Source organism: Equus przewalskii, chromosome 3 (assembly GCF_037783145.1).
Source record: "Equus przewalskii isolate Varuska chromosome 3, EquPr2, whole genome shotgun sequence".
NCBI classification, from domain to species: Eukaryota; Metazoa; Chordata; class Mammalia; order Perissodactyla; family Equidae; genus Equus; species Equus przewalskii.
The window spans coordinates 87,480,072-87,501,008 of record NC_091833.1 but is presented as its reverse complement, the minus strand read 5'-3'; the positions used below and the strand labels follow the sequence as shown (position 1 = coordinate 87,501,008).

At 34.7% G+C, this 20,937-nt stretch overlaps 1 protein-coding gene across 12 annotated transcripts in view; it reads right to left on the bottom strand.

Moving 5' to 3' along the window:
• The window catches only part of PDS5A (PDS5 cohesin associated factor A), a 165,054-nt gene that overhangs the window by 42,348 nt on the left and 101,769 nt on the right, over positions 1 to 20,937 (bottom strand). For all 12 annotated transcript variants that reach the window (XM_070615115.1, XM_070615109.1, XM_070615112.1 and 9 more), the window contains exons 18-26: positions 18,965 to 19,070; positions 16,206 to 16,366; positions 13,428 to 13,551; positions 12,449 to 12,607; positions 9,924 to 9,992; positions 8,641 to 8,777; positions 6,745 to 6,868; positions 6,016 to 6,220; positions 5,384 to 5,498 (exon numbers count right to left, since the gene is read on the bottom strand). In XM_070615115.1, coding sequence (XP_070471216.1) covers positions 5,384 to 5,498; positions 6,016 to 6,220; positions 6,745 to 6,868; positions 8,641 to 8,777; positions 9,924 to 9,992; positions 12,449 to 12,607; positions 13,428 to 13,551; positions 16,206 to 16,366; positions 18,965 to 19,070 — 1,200 coding nt within the window. The remainder of the gene's footprint in view (positions 1 to 5,383; positions 5,499 to 6,015; positions 6,221 to 6,744; positions 6,869 to 8,640; positions 8,778 to 9,923; positions 9,993 to 12,448; positions 12,608 to 13,427; positions 13,552 to 16,205; positions 16,367 to 18,964; positions 19,071 to 20,937) is intronic.

Here is a 20,937-nt window from a genome sequence, read left to right as displayed (position 1 = left end):
CGGATAGCCAATAGGCACATGAAAAGATGTCCATCACTGCTGATCACCAGGGAAATGCAAATCAAAACTACACTAAGATATCACCTTACACCCATTAGAATGACAAAATATCTAAAACTAATAGTAACAAATGTTGGAGAGGTTGTGGAGAAAAAGGAACCCTTAGACACTGCTGGTGGGAATGCAAACGGGTGCAGCCACTATGGAAAACAGTATGGAGATTCCTCAAAAAATTAAAAATAGAACTACCATACGACCCAGCTATCCCACTACTGGGTATCTACCCAAAGAGCTTGAAGTCAGCAATTCCAAAAGTCCTATGCACCCCAATGTTTATTGCAGCATTATTTACAATAGCCAAGACATGGAAGAACCAAAGTGCCCATCAACAGATAACTGGATAAAGAAGATGTGGTATATATATACAATGGAATACTACTCAGCCGTAAAAGAGAACAAAATGGTCCCATTTGCAACAACATGGATGGACTTTGAGGGAATTATGTTAAGTGAAATAAGCCAATTAGAGAAGGACAATCTCTGTATGACTCCACTCATATGAGGAATTTAAAAATGTAGACAAGGGAACAGATTAGTGGCTACCAGAGAAAAGGGGGGTGGGGTATGGGGGGGTGGGCACAAAGGGAGAAGTGGTGCACCTACAACACGACTGACAAACAATAATGTACTACTGAAATTTCACAAGATTGTAACCTATCATTAACTCAACAAAAAAAACAAAACTCAAAATGGATCAAAGACTTGAAGGTAAGACCTGAAACCATAAAACTTCTGGAAGAAAATATAGGTAGTACAGTCTTTGACATCAATCTTAAAAGGATCTTTTCAAATACTATGTTTTCTCAGGCAACGGAAATAAAAGAAACAATAAACAAGTAGGACTTCATCAGACTAAAGAGCTTCTGCAAGGCAAAGGAAACCAAGATCAAAACAAAAAGGCAACCTACCAACTGGGAGAAAATATTTGCAAATCATATATCCGACAAGGGCTTAATTTCCATAATATATACAGAACTCACGCAACTGAAGAGCAAAAAAAGCAACTTGATCAAAAACTGATCAGAGGATATGAACAGACGTTGCTCCAAAGAAGATATACGGATGGCCAAAAGGCACATAAAAAGATGTCTAACATCACTAATCATCAGGGAAATGAAGATCTAAACTACACTAAGGTATCTCACCTTACACCTGTTAATATGGCTATAATCACTAAGACAAAAAATAACAAACGTTGGAAAGGTTGTGGAGAAAAGGGTACTCTTGTACACTTCTGGTGGGAATGCAAACTGGTGCAACCATTATGGAAAATAGTATGGAGATTTCTCAAAAAACTAAAAATAGAAATACCATATGACCCAGCTATCCCACTACTGGTTATCTATCCAAAGAACTTGAAATCAACAATTCAAAGGGACTTATGCACCCCTATATTCATTGCAGCATTATTCACAATAGCCAAGACATGGAAGCAACCCAAGTGCCCACGGACCTATGACTGGATAAAGATGTGGTATATACACACAATAGAATATTACTCAGCCTAAACAAAAGACAAAATTGTCCCATTCACAACAACCTGGACAGACCCTGAGGGTATTATGTTAAGTGAAATAAGTCAGATGGAGGAAGACAAACACCATATGATTTCATTCATATGTGGCAGATAAACAAACATAAGGAAAAAGAGAACAATTCAGTGGTTACCAGGGGAAGGGGCTTGGGGGGTGGGCACAGGGCTGAAGGGGAGCACTTATATGGTGACAGACAAGTAATAATGTACAAATGAAACCTCACAATTTTGTAAACTATTATGAACTCAATAAAAAAAAGTTGTATTCCTGGATAACAGAAATGAACAATCTGAAGAAGGTATTAAGAGAACAGTTCCATTTACAAAGCATCAAAAGGAAGAAAATATTTAGGAATAAATTTAACCAATGAAGGACAAGATTTGCACAGAGAAAACTACAAAACACTGCTGAAAAAAATTTGAAAGACAAATAAATGGAAAGAATTTCTGTGTTCATGAGTTGGAAGACTTAATATCGTTAAGATAGCAATAACATCCAAAGCAATATAAGGATTCAATGCAATCTCTATCAAAAGCTTAATAGCATTTTCTGCACAAACGAAAAAATGCATCCTAAAATTCACATGAAATTTCAAGTATCTGAGGGACTCTCAATAGCCAAAACAATGTGGAAAAAGAACAAAGTTGGAGGACTCACATTTGCCAACTTTAAAACTTACTACAAATCTACAGTAGTCAAACAGTATGGTACCAGTATAAGGACAGACATACAGACATACTGAATAGAATTCAGAACCCAGAAACAAATCCTTCCGTATATAATGAAATGATTTTTGACTGGCGTGCTAAGACCAATCAATGTTTCAATGAAGGTGCTGGGAAAACTGGATATCCACAAGCAAAAGAATGAATTTGGACACTTACCTTATAGTATATACAAAAATGAACTAAAAATGGATTAAAGATTTTAATTTAAGAGCTAAAACTACAAAACTCTTAGAAGAAAACAGTAGCAAATGTTCATGACCTTGGTTTTGGCAATGGTTTCTTAAATATGACAACAAAAGTACAGGCAACAAAGAAGAAAAATAAATACACTGGACTTCATTAAAAACTTCTGTGCATTTAAGGGCACTATCAAGTGTTTAAATCATATACCAGATAAGGGATTAATATCCAACTATATAAGAAACTCTTACAACTCAATAAGACAACCTAATTAAAAAATGGGCAAAGACTTGCATAGACATTTCTCCAAAGAGGAAGGTTATACAAATGGCCAAGGGCACACAGAAAGATGATCAAATCACTAATCATTAGGTAGATGCTAATCAAAACCATAATGAGAAACCACTTCACACCAATTAGGATGGATTATCAAAAAAATACAAAAACCAGAATCGATGAGGATGTGGAGAAACTGGAAACCCAGGCACCACTGGTGGGAATATCAAACGTTGCAGCCATTGTTGAAAACAATTTGGTGGTTCTTCAAAAAGTTCAACATAGAATTAGCAACTGACTCAGCAATTTCACTCCTAGGTATACACGTGAAAGATTGGAAAACGGGGACTCAGATACTTAAACAGTCCTGTGGGCCTAACGACATTTTGGTCGACGGGCTGCATACACAATGGTGGTCCCATAAGATTAGTAAGTACCAAAGCCTAGGTTTGTAAGAGGTTATCACCATCTAGGTTTGTGTAAGCACACTTTATGATGTTCACACAATGACAAAATCACCTAAGGATGCATTTCTCAGAATGTATCTCTGTTGTTAAGTGATGTATGACTGTATGCCAACGTTCATACCAGCATTATTCACAATAACCAAAAGGTGGAAACAACCCAAGTGTCCATAAATAGAGAAATGGATGAACAAAGTGTGGTATGTACCAACAATGGAATATCATTCAGCCATAAAAAGGAATTAAGTTCTGACATAAGCTACAATGTGGATGAACCCTGAAAACATTGTTTAGTGAAATAAAAGATACAAAATGAAAAATACTGTATGATTCCACTTATACGAGGTTTCTACAATAGGCAAATTCATAAGAGACAGAAAGTAGAATAGTGGTTATCAGTAGCTGGGGGCAGGGTGCCATGGGGAATTGTTACTTAATGGGTCCAGAGTTTCTGTCTGGGGTGGTGAAAAGCTTTGGAAATAGTGTTGATGGCTGCACAATATTGAGACCATAATTAATGCCACTCAGCTATACACAATGGTAAAAATGGTGAATTTTACATTATATATTTTTTACCCCAAAATATAGTGACACAATAAGTAACTAATTTGTATAAAGTTAAATAACCAGTTTAAAAAATGTATTAACACTTCAAATTACATGGTAACCGGCATGTTTAAAGGTACTCAAAAATGCTGTATGCTAGACAGAACAAAAATATATGTGCCAATGATTTCAATCCTAACTCCAATTATTTCATGTACTTCAATATTCTTCCCACATCACAGCTACCCCTCTTAACTCTAATCTTTCTTCCACATGACTGCCTTGCAACTTAAATACAGCTAAAAGGTCTTCTAACATAGACCTTGCGTTCTAGGCAAACATATATCACTTTTTCATTTTATGAAAGTGCTTTCTGGGAAATGCCAAAATAAAAGTGATTTCTAAAGTAAGAAAAAGAATTCGCAAATAGAATAGAAACATACACATTTAAATAAACAAGAATTAGATTTAGAAGATATTTTATAAATTATCTATTTCATATCCTGCATTTTATAGATAAGGCAACTGAAGCCCAGAGGAGTAAAGTGTTTAATCACATAGCTGGGACTAGAACCTATATCTCCTGAACCCTAATTATGTGGCTTCTTAAAATACGTGTCAATTAAAACTCTAAAAAAAATTTTTTATGTATACGTATTTTCAAGAATTTAAACTATAAAGACACTATCACTGGAATGATGTGTTGGAAGCAACAGCAATGGAATGACAAGGCTTCAAAATGTTAGAAGCTCACAGTCCAATGCTTAACAGTAATGTTGAACATGATATAACATCTCTTCCAATTGACACAATTTCAGTGACGAAAGCTACAGGAAGCAGAGACAAATGTTTATTATAACCTTAAATAAGATTAGGAATAAGGCTTAATGTCCTACGTAGAAAAATCCTAATACTTTAAATATAAGCTGAAGGTACCAATTTAAGCGTGCAAAGCAAAAGCAAAGCATTGGGAAAGAAAGCAAATATTGCTTTAAAGTTTCTCGGAGGTCATTTGTAAACAATCATAGGCCACCTCTCACTCTTTCACCCTGTATTATATACAAAGTTCTATTTTACATAAACAAGACTTCTTAAACAAGTGTTCTGTAATTTTTACTTGCCTGTCTTTCCACTAGAGACAAATCTGTGACTGGTATAACAAATCTAATTTTGTATTATCATAGTGCTGCTAGCGAGTATTTCACGTGAGCACGCACATTTTCAAGGTATGATCTTTTGAGGTTGAAAGCAAAGTTTAGGTTAAAGGAGAGAAATTTTTACCACAGGGATTTCTAAATTACTAAACTGAAGTAAGTGAAGCCCATCTTCATACAAACAGTAAGAATAACATAAGATAAAGACTAAAATAATCAAAGACTCACACAGCTAACTGCAAACATGAAACAAACAAAACAACCAAAAAGAACTTGTTAGATGGGAACATTCTGTAAAATGAAACTTACAGTTTATAATAAATCAACAAAACCATAAAAAATGTTTTAATTCTAATGGGGAATAGTAAAAGGAAAAAATTTAGCATTTTTTTAAAAAGTAAGAATAATTTTTAGAATTCTTGGAAATCAACATGACTTACTCTTTAATATCACGAAGTTGATCAACATCTTGTGATCTTGTAAAATCTGGATCATGGGCTAATAGGTGAATCATATATGGAACTACATATTCAGGCAACAGTGATAATAATTTCTCTAAAATGAAAACATTATTATTAACAACAGCAATAACAGTTTTTACATAATTCCTCTCTAGTTTTGTGTCCTAACCACTTCAGTTTCCATTTTTTTCTCAGTTATTTCTAAATTAGAGGCAACATGATACCTAGATAGTACTGAAATACTTTTACTTCAATTTTGAAGGCTATTAAAACCAAAAGGATAATTTAAGATTGCACAGTGGGTCCCTGGCAGAGCTAGGAAAATAAATCTTTACTCTCTGACATCTGAGCAATGTGTTCAAATCAAGCCACGCTGCTGATCCCATAAGAAAAATGCAGTTCCCCCAAAGTTTTACATATTATAAATAGGATTCAGAATCAGGATTTTATAATTTAAGTACATCATAACTACAATGACAGCATTCTATAAAAAAACCAGTGCTCTTATAAACTACAACAGAAATACATGAAATACCACCCCCCCAACATACACACAAATTGACACATTGACAAGATATATTTTCACACTGGGAACTTTCAAAATTAATTACCAGTAGCCATGGGGTTCTGTTTAATGTACTCCCTGCGTATACTGATATTTTTTAGTAAACACTGCCGTGCATGTGCTCTTCTTTCCTTCACAGGATCTTTGGCACACAAGGCAAAGATCGCCATATACTCCAACGGGAGCAGCAACTTTACAAGCGCCTTATGCAGCTTCTGAGCAAATATCTGCCTTACTTGGTAGCACTCATCCTATGGCAGCACAAAAACAAAAATACGTAAATAAAAATTGGCAATATTTACAAAAGAACAGTTTACGTATTCTTAATGTCACTTTGAAAAATGATAATTATACTGGGAGAATAAATAACTTAACATTTAGGAGATATTTAATTAGAATAGCAATAATAGTAATCTTTGTAGTATACACATCTACACAGCAAATGGATCTATATCCATAGAAAGTAAATATACTTTTTTTTGGTGGTGGCGGGGTGGAGATTAGCCCTGAGCTAACATCTGCCACCAATCCTCCTCTCCTGGCTGAGGAAGACTGGCCCTGAGCTAACATCCGTGCCCGTCTTCCTCTACTTTATACATGGGTCGCCTACCACAGCATGGCTTGACACGTGGTATGTAGGTCCACACCTGGGATCCGATCCAGTGAACCTCAGGCCACCGAAGCGGAACATGTCAACTTAACCCCTGTGCCACCCAGCCAGCCCCTAAATATACTTGAAGGTTAAGTAACTGATGAAAATAAGATTGTTACTTACATTAATAACAAGTGCACAGAGCTGAAACTGTTCTGGGGTTATAATTTCATGGTAACAAGGTTCCTGAGCAAGCTTCATTATGGCACTACCAGCAGCTAATCGCAAGCGAGACATATCAGATTTACTATAAACAAACAAAAAAGAAATAAACATTTCCTATAACCATTATCATTCATAAATATGCTCTGATCCCTTTTGAGTATTCAGGTCTTTAGCATAATTTATGCTTAAAATGACATAACGTACATATATGGAAAAGCAATTTGAGTCCTTGAACTCAATATAGGAGAAAAAGCTCAAATCACTGTGATGATCTGATCATAAATTTATCTGCCTTCACTTTTAGTTATGCCCTAGCTTAGATCCTCCACCACAGCCAAGCAATTCTGCTTACAATCACAACTACACCAACTGCAATGCTAAGAAGAACCATACCTTAGGAACTGTATTAAGATAAATACATATTCACTGTAGAAAACTTGAGTTTAAAAAACCCTGAAAAATCAAAAATCACCATCATTTTAAATCTATATCCTACAATTTCCTTAATGCATATACATATATACACACATTAACAGAAATCTAACTTAAGCCTACGCACATGTCTGATGAAATGGAGGGGCCAGCAATTAGGAATTGATTTGTACCAGAAAAGGGGAGGTATCAGACAAATATCTAAAAGGAAAGCATTGGGAGATGAGAGCCAGTGACTATCTTGGGTACTAGTCTCTGGGTCAGACTTCCTTTGGCAGCATGAAGTTTTCAAAGGGAATCTAGGAGGTGTAGGCACTCCCATCCCCAACAAGTGGACTTTTATTACCTAAATGGTAAAATGTGACAATGAATGGGGGGAAAGACGGTCTCCTTACTTCAACTTCTATGTGGAACATAGCATGGCTTTGATATTCTGAAGACTTTAGAAACGTAGAAAGCTGGCCTGAATTCATGAGGAACTATTATTTAGCATATAAGAGGAGAAAACATGTTCTCTTGGACAACAGGATCATCAAAGTGAGCACTGGTAATGATGAGGGACCCTAAAATGGCTTCTGAGGCAAATGATTCAGGAATTGAAAAAATAATAGCTACTATTTGCATGCTTAACTCTGTGCCATGCAGTGTGTGAAACACTTAACAGGCTTCGTCTCATCTAATTTTCACTCTATGAGGAAATTAAGGCTTTGAAAAGTTATTTATACAAGTTCACACAGCCAGTAAATGCAGAGTAGAGTTGTATAAGTTTCTGATTCTAAGAGCCCAAGCTGAACCATGGGATATGTAATATCTAACTAAGATCTACATAATATTTCATGATATGTGTGTTCCATAGTTAAACATTCCCCTATTTTTCGTGATGATAAAAAATGCTGGAAAGAACATATTTGTGTTTATATTTTTGTATGATTCTTTTATTATTTCACTACTGTAAAAATAAAGAGTTAAAGAATAACATTTTTAAGGATCTAGGGACAAATGCCAAACTATTCTGACAAGACTGTGTTAATTTATATTCAAGGAGTACATAAGAGTTGATCTCAAAGCACATGGTGCAATTACAACATTCAATATTAATTAGGTAAATAATTCCTATGTAAGCTCTACCAACATTTTTTTCTTGAGGAAGATTAGCCCTGAGCTAACATCCACCACCAATCCTCCCCTTTTTGCTGAGGAAGATTGGCCCTGAGGAACATCCATCCCCACTTTCTCTACTTTATATGTGGGATGCCTAACACAGCATGGCTTGATAAGCGGTGCGTAGGTGCATGCCCGTGATCTGAACTGGTAAACCCTGGGCCACTGAAGCAGAGTGCACGAATTTAACCGCTACGGCACTAGGCTGGCCCCTCTACCAACTCTTTGAGCTAAAAAATTAGAAAGGAAGAAAAATCTCACCTGATCCTCTTTTGCTCTGTCAGGTCACCCTCACTAACCAACATCGCTGATAATAACCGAAGAGTTGAATTGGCAGATTTAGACTGGTTGTTTTTCATACCCAACAGCCACCTTACCAGAAGTTTAATTGCCTGTACCTATAAAACATTAACATGCTAAAAAAAGAAAGCAACTTAAAATTCCAATTAAAGGGAAGATTATGTTAATTAGATTAGTGAGATGTCTCAATTGCTGGCAGACATGTTTTATTTAAAAAGTCTGCAGAATAATAACAATAACAATAAGAACTAATATGTATTGTTTAATTTGTACCAGGCACTTTTCCCAGAGCTGTACACATATTAATTTATTTAATCTCCTAAACAACTCTATGAGAGATGTATTCTTATTTCCAACACATAAGGAAATAGACACATTACTATAATGGGTAACTTGCCCAAGCAAGGTCTGGTTCCTGGACTCAGGGCTTTTCATACTTGCACATTTGCCCAAGATTTTCAAGTTGTTTAAAAATAACTATTTAAACTACTCTAATATTATAGTAATTAAAAAGAACTATTCAGATATTTTCTGTATTAGTAAAAAACTATTTTGAAGAAACAATCAAATTTGATTCAGTCTCACTTGACATTATGATAAAAAAAATCTAGGAGAATCCATAATTATTTGTGGTCATAATTACTTAGAGGCTTATACTCAAATGCTTGTTACCAATATACAGGAAAGAACTAGCTAAAGGATTTAGGTATTATTCACTGTATTTATTGACAACCTGGAAAAAAGAATTGATGGAATATATGACAACTATGAAGCTATACAAGGTGAAACAGATTATCAAGGAAGATGATAATGAAGCAGTCTTATTTTAAACCTGACTTTAGAAATTAGTTTTCATGAGGTACAGTTTACATCTATCAAAAGTTACCAATTCGACGACAGCCATCTATTTTTGCCAAGTTGATATTCATAGGCTTGTAGATAGATAGTGGTAGTGAGGCTAGATGTGAGATGCTTCTGAGCATCAACATTCTACAAACAATCTCTGTGTAAAACAGCCTCACTGAAATTGTTTTAGCAGGCAGGAAGGTCTACAGAAGATGCTGACATATACCTATATATAAATAACTCACTGACAACTACAGTTTCTTTGAGAAACAGAACTTTTGATTTAAAAATAAAGCACCTCATTTAAAAATGCTTATTAACTGTTAGGTTAAAAAAAAGGATATCTATGAATGTTCATTATTTCAACATAAAAGTTATCAAGAGCCACAGAAATTTACCTTTGCTAATACTTCAGGAGAAACTTCTTCATCTGGAGACCATAATTTTCCATTCTTCTCACCTGTTGACTACAGACAATTGAATAAATTTAACTTTTAGAAAAAATTTTAAAGTTTCGCTCATTAAGCTTTGCATGCTGCACAATGCAGTGCTCTAAGAAGCCTATAGCAAAGTCACCAACCAGAGATTGGAAAAGAAGAACAAAGTTGGAGGATGCAAATTTCCTGATTTCAAAACTTACCACAAATCTACAGTAATAATGAGAGTGTGGTTGGTACGGACATAAGTATAGACATATAGACCAATGGAACGCAACAGAGAACCCAGAAAACCCTCATATAACAAGGGTGCTAAGACCAATTATTGGGCAAAGAATAGTCTCTTCAATAAATGGTGCTGGAAAAACTAGATATCCACAAGCAAAAGAATGAAGCTGGACAGTTACCTTATATCACATATAAAAATTAACTCTAAATGGATCAAAGATCTCAACTTAAGAGCTAAAACTATAAAACTCTTAGAAGAAGACAGGGGAAAATCTTCATGATCTTGGATTTGGCAAATGTCTGACAAGGGTTTAATATTCAGAATATATAAAGAATTCTTACAACTCAACAACAACAAAGACAAACAATGCAATTAAAAGTGGGCAAAGGACTTTGAATATCCAAAGACAAAAGACAAATGGCCAGTAAGTACATGAAAAAAATCCTTAATACCATTAGTCATTAGGGAAACACAAATAAAAACCACAAGACACTACTTTGTACCTACTATGATGGCTATTATTAAAAAAAACAGGAAAGAATAAGTGTTGGCAAAGATGTGGAGAAACTGGAAGACTTGTGCATTGCTGGTGGGAATGGAAAATGGTAGTTACTGTGGAAAAGTTTGGCGGTCCCTCAAAAAGTTAATCACAGAATGACCGTGTGACCCAGCAATTCCACTCTGAGGTATATATCCAAAAGAACTGAAAACAGAGACTCAAATGTTCATATCAGCATTATTCACAATAGTCAAAAGGTGGAAAAAACCCTAGTGTCTATCAACAGATGAATAAAGAAAATGTAGGCTACACATACAAGGGAATATTATTTTGGCAAAAAGTGAATGAAATTCTGCTACATACTGTAACACAGATGAACCCTGAAACCAATATGCTAAGTGAAATAAGCCAGACACAAAAGGACAAATATTGTATGATAAGAGGTATCTAGTACAGGCAGATTTGTAGAGCCAGAAAATAGAAGTGAAGTTACCAGGGGCAGGGGGAGGAGGGAGTTATTGGTTAATGGATACAGAGTTTCTGTCTGAGATAATAAAGTTCTGGAAATAGACAGTGGTGATGGTTACACAACAATGCGAGTACATAATTTAGATGGTGGCTTGGGCTACTTTGGAAAGTTCATCAGCTTTCCTGGGTATCTCCCATGTATATCAGAAGTATATATGTTATTAAATTTGTTTGTTTTTAAACAAAAACAAAAAAAAAAACCCAACAAAAACAACAACAACGTGGGTGTATATAATGTAGGTGAATTGTACGCTTAAAAATGGCAAAGTTAATATTGTGTATATTTTACCACACACACAACAAGAACCATATTAAAATAGGATCTATCAACAATCAAATCGTCATTTAAGAGGTGTCTTAAATTTCACATTTATTGTCAGTCACGTCTATCAACAGTGCAAAGAACAGCATGAATGCAAGGAGTGGGAAATGAGACTTCGGCCATGCTCTTCCATCCTTGTCTATTACATCCAAACAAGGGAAGGGAAAGGAGGAAGGAGTGCACTGGCAAGTGTCTCTCTTTTTAAGTTCAGATATTGAGGGATCAAAGACTAGTGGATCATGTAGAAGGATTAGGTTAAGTTGGATAAGTTACTACTGCATTGAAAGTCATCTACAACGATCCACAGGTAAGAGTGATTTGTGTCTTCATTCAGTAACTCTTTAACTTAGATCCATTTGGTAAAGGAGTGATTCTTAATCAGAAGCGTGTTTCATAAATCACTTGGGGAACCTTTTCAAGCTATACATTCCTGGGCTCCAACCCAGAGCTAATAAATCAGCATGTGTGCACACATGTGACACACACACACAATTCAATAACTAAAATAGAATACATAAATCTAGTGCCAAAAGTGCAATGTAATTATATTTCAATATGCTAGTCAAATACAATTCCACTTATATTTTCAACAATGTTTGATAAAGCAAAATTCTAGCACTCCAGTAAATTGTCCTTCAAATGTTAGGATAATAGCATTTGACTTATATTTTTTACTTCATGATTCATCCATCTCATGTTCTCATTTTTTCTTTCTTAAATGTTAAGTTCTAATAATAGCTACACTGACATCAGGATGTCATTTGGAAATTTAAGTAAATAAATAAGGGGGCAAATAGAGAATAATTTAAAAGGAAAAGAGAATTACACACAGAAAGCAGAAATATTGTAATAAAGATGTAAATAGTCTTAATCTCATGATTCTAAATTTAATTAAATGAGAAACTTACCCTGTCATTCATTAGGAGATCTTTCACAATAAAATTTGCTACTACAGATTTCATTGGAGAAGCAAACTGATCTGGTGCTAACATAGATATGTGGCCCAATGAAACTAATGGAGTTATAAGTTGTTCTGGTACATCAGCATTCAGACTCCTACTGAGTGGCTATAAAAATAAAACAGTCAAAATTACCAGTTTGTTTTATAAATATCTAGACATCCTAAGGAAACACTAAATGTTCTTAAGTACTCCTGAATTTATCATGCCCAAACAAATCTGTTCTAACGATATGATCAAAAGTAACTTCAGCCATATTGGACACTTGATTTTTATTTCACCTACTGAAACTTAAGTTTGAAACAACATAGAAAAAAGATAAAAGAAAAAAATAAGGCACACATTAAAGGTAGAAGTAAAAACAAGAATATCTCTGCATCATCAAATCAGCATTATTTTCAAGTCGTCTACAACAACAGGTTTGCTGTGTTGGTGGATATTTTATCCTGTGGGGACATTTTAAATGACTGTGGACCATAAAACATAAGAGTTCACTGGGTTCTGTTCATACTGTATCCAATTAAAGATAATAAGAATACCTTTCTAGCACTGGAACCAGGCCAAGGAGCATACATAAGGAAAGGCAAATAGGACTAATTTTCAGGTATGACTGTCAGTATGAACTGAGTGGTTCAAAGTCAACTACCAATACTTTCTGAGGATAAATAGACTACTGAGGCAATAAAGCTAAAATTAAGTAAAATGTTCTAAGACACACACACAAAACATCATTTCATAAGTAGTATTTAAACACCTCATCTAAAGGCCAGGAATATAGTGCTGAATACAACAGTGAGTCCCTGCTCTCATGGAATTTATACTCTAGAGTGGGACTAAATAGCTAAAATAATCTACCTTCTATCTTCATAAAACCACAGAACATAAAAACAAAAACCAACATAAACACATCCTATATAATTTTATATACCTCAAAAATCTGTGCAAGCTGGACTTCTTTATTTGTGAATATGGCATGTATACAGTGAACAGCCTGTTTTGCTTGGTGTGGAGTACCTCTCTTTGCTTTCTGATGTAAAATGGGAATTAAGGTCCTGCAAAAATAATATCATAGTTAAAAAAAAAAAAGCCCATAAACCACAAGTATTTCTTTTGGTTGTCTCCTACCTCCTCTCCTGTAACTATCTGGATGTATGCTGGTAGAGAAGCCTCTCTTAAAAATTACCTGATATATAGAAAGATTTAAAGTTCCTCCTCTGTCCCCAAGCATAATCCAAGAAATACAATGCCTCATGAAAAAGGCTACTTCAGGAGAAAATTTTTGTTTAAAGCCACTTTATGAATATGGAGAAATAAACAAACCACCCTTAACTTAGGATCTAAAACTTGCCCCATCCCATATTTTTACATTTACCATCTAAGGAGATATCCTAATTTTCCACTTCCCTTTCACAATCCCCTTATTTTAAAGCAGCCATGGAAAAAAAGTAGCAAAAGGCCAGGTTTTATTAAAAAGCTGAGATAATCACACCAGTGAAAGAAAGTATGCAAGGATATAGACACATATATATATCAGTAGAAGAGTAATAAAAACATCTAACAGCTATTGAATACTTGTGCCAAGCACCATTTTAAGTGTTTTTACACATCTTAATTCACTTAATCCTCACAATCAGCCAAAGAGGACTATTAATATGGTTATTAAATAGATGAGAAAACTAAAGCACAAAAAAATTATTTATTTGAGCTTAAGGTGACAGAGCTAGGAAATGGTGGAGTCGGGATTTGAAGATAAGCATTTCTGTTCCAAAAATCCATTCACTTAACCTCCATACTGACATTGAAGATCAAAGTAAAAAATCTTTCTCTAGAACAATATGGAAATACATATTAGTCTCAAAGCATTAAATAATGATATAGGAAAACATTAAGTAGAATGAAGAAAATAGCGTGTTTCTAACAACTTATAAAAAACAACAGGCATATACTTCAAGTAGATAAAACATTCAATAAAAATATATATCAAAATGTTAACAGTGACCCTCTTTTTTCCTTTATATTTTCTAAAGTTTCAGCTTTTTACAATGAACATTTAAGTATTTTTCTAATCATAAGAAAATTTGTAAGGCAAAATAAAAATTTAAGGACAGATACTTGTCATACATTTAATGCAATGATTCCATTTTATAGATTATAAGGTCAGTGGTATCAAGTGCAATGGTGACAAAGGGCCCTGTTATAATAATGGGAAGCAAGACATTAAGAGCAATATCTCAGACCCCAGGTCATGCACCTCAACCAAAAAACTGGGACATATGCTGGTCACTGTAAGTCTGATTTGATATTTGTGAATGCCACGTTTCTCTCCATGCAGGTTTGGAATTATGAGATAGGGATTTCCATGCCCAAATAGCTTCCTTGACTAAGCACTGATTAAGTCTTCCATTCACAAATTCATTTACTAGGGTAACAGTTCTTGAAAATAACACAGGTAAGTAACAAAGGAAGATAGAGTGTTGATCAAGTTGTTGTTAAATGAATCGTTAATTGTTCTTAGCCTAATGAAACGATGATACATAAGCCAACTTTAATCTTTCTCCTTGTTTTTCTAGTGCGCTATAATCCAAAGATGCCATCAGCATTGTTAGTGAGGTCTGCAGTGTTGTGCTTCTCTGCTTCCTTCCCCACTTGTCTTAAGAAGAAGAGGTTTTATTCCCTGTGTCCAAAGTTAACTCTTCCACCTATACCCATTTTTCCACTGCTTCCTTTGGGATAGAATTCCTTTAAGAATAAATCCTTTTCCTTAAAAAATGTATAGGTTTTCCTACCTTTAAAAACTCACCAGAAACTTTATCCTACCGTGTCAATGATTTTTTCCTATAATGTACAAATATAAAGATTATCATCTCTAGGCTATAAACTCCTTGAGAGCAGGGACTGACTGGGGTAATTCTTTTATATTAGCCAGTACTGTGTCGACAATGAATTATTTCTCAAGTTAAACGATTACCTCACAAATTTAATAAAAACTTTAGGAGTCATGAGTCCTCTTGTCCTGTTACTACCCTGTGAGGAAAAACCGGTTTAATTTGGATATTCCCTGAACTATTTGCATATACCCTGAAGATCTAGTTCAATAGCTATCAGCAATGTGTTCTTCCTCCAAAAGACATCTCCCACATCTTATGTCTAAATATAAAATCTCAGAATAAGTTTGATCCTAAAGCAACCCTCTTTAAGATGCCAAAGTGAAAATACCAGAAGGTACTACATTCTTATGAGAGGGGAGGTAATCTAGAGGGAGTGATCAAAACAATAAAAGCACCACTGGCAACAACCAAGCAACTAATAAATATTTTATAAGCACACTACTGATTATCCCACTCTTTGGTAGAATATGAGGATAGTAGCTATTGAATTTATAAACCAGTTGGAGAGAAAAAAATGAAAATACACAGATTAGGAAGATACATTAATCACAAATTCTAAATTCTGATAACTTTTGATTATTAATATTTTAAAATCGTATTCTAATAAGCCAAGTTTCATTTCTTCCTCTGCCTATATTCTAATGGTAGGGGAGGAGTGTGAGGCAGAGAAGAGATGAAGTAAAGGATACAAATAAGTAGCTTTTAAATAAAACCTGTCTTTCCTCTCTGCTGTCTTTCCATGTGAAAGGGAAACAATGATCCTATGGCTCCCACACTTAAAAACTTCTGTGTTTACCATGAGAAAAAAACATACTCACGATCGTATCTGGGGCAGGTCTGTTTCAATTTTGTGGCCTGTATTTCTAAAAATTTGTATAGCAGCTTCTGCTACCTTGTCATCTTCCATTCTGAGGCACTGTAACAGGGACTCATACGTCTCTGCAGAGTGGAACGAGGTAGGATGTGTGAAAGACAGAACCTGGAGAAACAGATATAGCTTTAGAAGTACAGACAACAGTTTTAGTCCACTAAAAGAAGAGAATTATTTTCTACTGTAAATAAAATTTCAAGTTATGAGCTGCATACACTAGCCACATAGAATAAAGATCGTATCTTGTAGTTTCCCTTGCAGTTAGTTGTGGCTAATGAGACATTAGCAGAAATACTGTGTAGTAGATTCCTTAAGACAGCTGATATATAGTCCTTGCCCTATTCTCTTCTTCATCTCTTAGTCTATTCTGATACTAGGAATGCAGAAAACGAGGCTCCTTTTTTTTAATGAAGTGTGATGTGAACAAAATGCTAACATAGAGATTTATTTCACTGGCAAAAAGATACTCTATGAGGAAATATTTTAAGTGAAACCCATCACAAAAAGTTCACTCATCTTATCACCTTACACCTGTTAGAATGGCAAAAATATCCAAAACCAAGAGTGACAAATGTTGGAGAGGCTGTGGAGAAAAAGGAACCCTCATACACTGTTGGTGGGAATGCAAACTGGTGCAGCCACTATGGAAAACAGTATGGCGATTTCTCAAAAAGTTAAAAATAGAAATACCTTATGACCCAGCCATCCCACTACTGGGTATCTATCCTAAGAACCTGAAATCAGCAATTCCAAAAGTCCCATGCACCCCTATGTTCATCGCAGCATTATTCACAATAGCCAAGTCATGGAACCAACCTAAGTGTCCAGCAACTGATAATTGGATAAAGAAGATATGGTATATATATACAATGGAATACTACTCAGCCATAAAAAAGGACAAAGTTGTCCCATTCACAACAACATGGACAGACCTTGAGGGTACTATGTTGAGTGAAATAAGCCAGACAGAGAAAGACTAACTCTGTATGACTCCACTCATAGGTGGTAGTTAACACATAGACAAAGAGAACTGATCAGTGGTTACCAGGGGAAAGGGGGAGTGGGGGGAGGGCACTAGGGGTGAAGTGGCATACCTACAACATGACTAATAATGATGTACAACTGTAATTTCAAAAGGTTGTTAACTATCATAATCTTAATTAAAAAAAGTTCACTCATCATAACTATAAACAAAGAAGCCATTATTGTGAACTTTTAATCACAATTACAAACATAAACAATTATTCCCTTATTTATTATGACACAAGTCCCAGCCTACTCTTAAGGAATTTATAACAAGTTAGATATAACGTCTATAAAGTTTACGTTCCATGAAGTGGAAACAATTTAGTTAGCATGGTATCGAGAATAGGGGCTAAAAGCAGAGAGGCAGACAGACGGAGGAATGTAGTAGGTAGTCTCATTATTTATTCAATAAGCATTTATTTCATGGGTTATAAAGTGAAGAGACTGTCCCATTTAGTTAGGTTTACAGTGATAATATTAGTTATGAGGTTTTAATTATTTACAGAAAAATGGAGAATTTGAAAAACTGAATCAAACAACCTATTAAAAATATTTACCTTAAAGATGATTTGACTCTCAGAACTATTTAAAAATATAACCCCATTATTAAAAATATAATTAATTAAAGTCTCTCAGGAAACCATATAAATTCTTTCCATGAAATAATATTTAAAACCATTCCAATACAATCCCATCACTCTCTTTTCTATCTAATGTCCAGTGCACTGGATTGTCTCTTCACATGTTGTAGTGGTCTAAATCTTTCTTTGCCTTCAATTTGTTCCCTTCTTTACTCCATCCAATGAAAGCTCTATCGAGTGCTGTATCATATTAAAAGCTGGGTTAAAAGCCCCTGATAGTACCTTTCTGTCCCAGAGGCACTCCACAATCTGGAACCAGCCCTGTCTCCCACTATTCCTCAAAGCAATTCTATTCTAGTCAGGCTAGACTCCCAAGGATCCCTAAAAAATGGCAAGAATTATTCTCTTTCATGATGCTGTGATTTCCCTAGATTAGGTCATATCTTGTCCACAAAGTCTTGCCTGACCTGGCTCCTACTAATTGCTCAATTCTCTGAGTTCTTTGTCATCTATTATGATTACCAATAGTTTAAAAATTCCCTGATCAGACAGATGCTGTCATAATTCTTTTTTTTTAATTAAAGATTTTATTTTTCCTTTTTCTCCCCAAAGGGCCCTGGTACATAGTTGTGTACTTTTAGTTGTGGGTCATTCTAGTTGTGGCATGTGGGATGCCTCCTCAGCATGGCCTCATGAGCGGTGCCACATCCGCACCCAGGATTCAAACCGGCGAAACCCTGGGCCGTCAAAGCGGAGCGTGTGAACTTAACCACTCGCCATGGGGCCAGCCCCTCATAAGATAATTCTTGTGAGCAGTCCTACCATCCCAGATGCAGGTTCTTTGAAAGGAAAGACTAGATCATTCAGTTACAAGCATAGCAAGCATGCAATGAATGAATGAAATAGCAAAAACAAAAAAATTATTTTATAACACATTATTATAGTGTAAAAATATATTTTTATAAAATATGATTTCTACTATAAATTTTTAATCTTTTGAATAGTTCCCAATGAAATAAAGCCTGACTCTTGCATATCCTTAAGGGAATTCAAATTATGACTGTGGAAATGCATGGAGACAAAACTGTTTAAAAAATACCTTAAGAAGTTCAAGTCCTGAACGAATCGCTGTATCTGGACTTACACCCTCCTCTTCATCATCTGCTGTCCCCTCTATGGATTTATTCATCAATTTTACCAGTGCACTATTAAAACGAGAAAATCTAATTAGTAACACTACTAGATTAGTAACTGTATCCTAATTGCAATGTGGCAGGACACATATAGACCTAAACATCAGATTCAAATACATTTCTGGGGGGAAAAATTATTTCGTGACTCTTTAAACTTTGCTCTCTACTTGACAGCGGCGCTTATTTTTAGTTTATCTTCTTCTCCCACATCCCAAACTCAATGTATAATAACTACTGAAAAACAACAAAACTAAAATTAAATGATACACATACTGGACATATATTTATGTAAGTATAAGCAACTTAATATTCATTTCTATATATAAAGAGATCATTTACAATTTTAAGAAAAACAAGATGGCAGTGCTAAATGGATGAGTGACAATTCACTTAAGCAAAAACCAAATAGTAAACAAACACATGGACAGAGGCATTAAATTAATCACTGGTAATTAATTTACTAAATCAGTAATTCCATTCCTAGAAATTTATAGCAAAGAAGCAATCCATCAGAAGCATTACGTTATATTCAAAACAGATTCATCAGTTGAAAACTGTTTAATTGTCCAACATTATGGAATTAGTTTTTCAAACATATCTAACCACCACAAAATGGAATATTACCCACTCAATAAAACTCAGACTATGTAGCAACATGGTACTATTTTAGGTAAAAACAGACATGATTTTGGTTTTGAGACGTCATTTTCTCATCAGTAAACTGAAGAAAATACTACCTTATATTGAAGACTAAATTATTACAGTAAATGACCTAGTAAATATAGCAAATATTCAACAAATAGAAACTAATAATAAAAGTTTTACGTTAAAATGTTTTCCTTTGGTGGTATGCATATTTTAGTCAAATTATTAATAAAAATTTTTTAAAAGTACAACATATATATAGATGTACAGGGGTTGAAATTTAAACCACTTTTAGTACTTTCATTTCCCCTTTAACATCACAAGAATAATTTAAATACTTCATCAAAACCTTCAATTGATATAAAAACATTTTTTTGAAAACAAATCAGATGTGTGTGTGTATAAACATCAGCTTGAAATATAATTTACACACCATATAACTTACCTATTTAAAATGCATAATTCAATGGTATATTCACAGGGTTGTACACCCATTACCACAATCTAATTTTAGATTTCACCTTCATCCCTAGACAAACACCTTCCCTATTAGGAGTCACTTCTTATTCACCCCCACCTCCTCTAGCCCTAGGCATCCATGAATCTACTTTCTCCTGCCATAGATTTGCCTATTCTGAACATTTCATAAAGATCGAATCATATAATATGTGGTCTTTTGTGACTCCTTTCACTTAACACAGTGTTCTTGAGGTTCATCCATGTTGCAGCATGCATCAGTACTTCATTGATTTTAATTCTGAATAATGTTTTAGTGTATTCATATAAGACAATTTATCCATTCCTTAGTTGACAGACCTTTGGATTGTTTCTACTCTTTGGCTATTATGAATAATGTTGCTATAAATATTCATATACAGGTTTTGTATGGACATATATTTTCACTTCTCTTGGGCATATATTTAGGAGGGAAATTGCTGGATCACATGGTACCGCCACGTTTAACTTTTTGAGGAACTGCCAAACTGTTTTTCAAAGCTTTTTACATTCCCACCAGCAATATATGAGGGTTCCAATTTTTCCACATCTCCACTGACTCATCTGTCCTTTTGCTTACAGTCATTGTAGTGAGTGTAAAATGATGTCTCATTGTGGAGATATATATATAAAACATTTCCATCTCCACAAAAAACTGCCTTATGTTTCTTCTGTGGCAATCCCCTTTTCCCACTCTTGCGATCACTGATCTGTTTTTTCTCACTATAAGTTTCCCTGT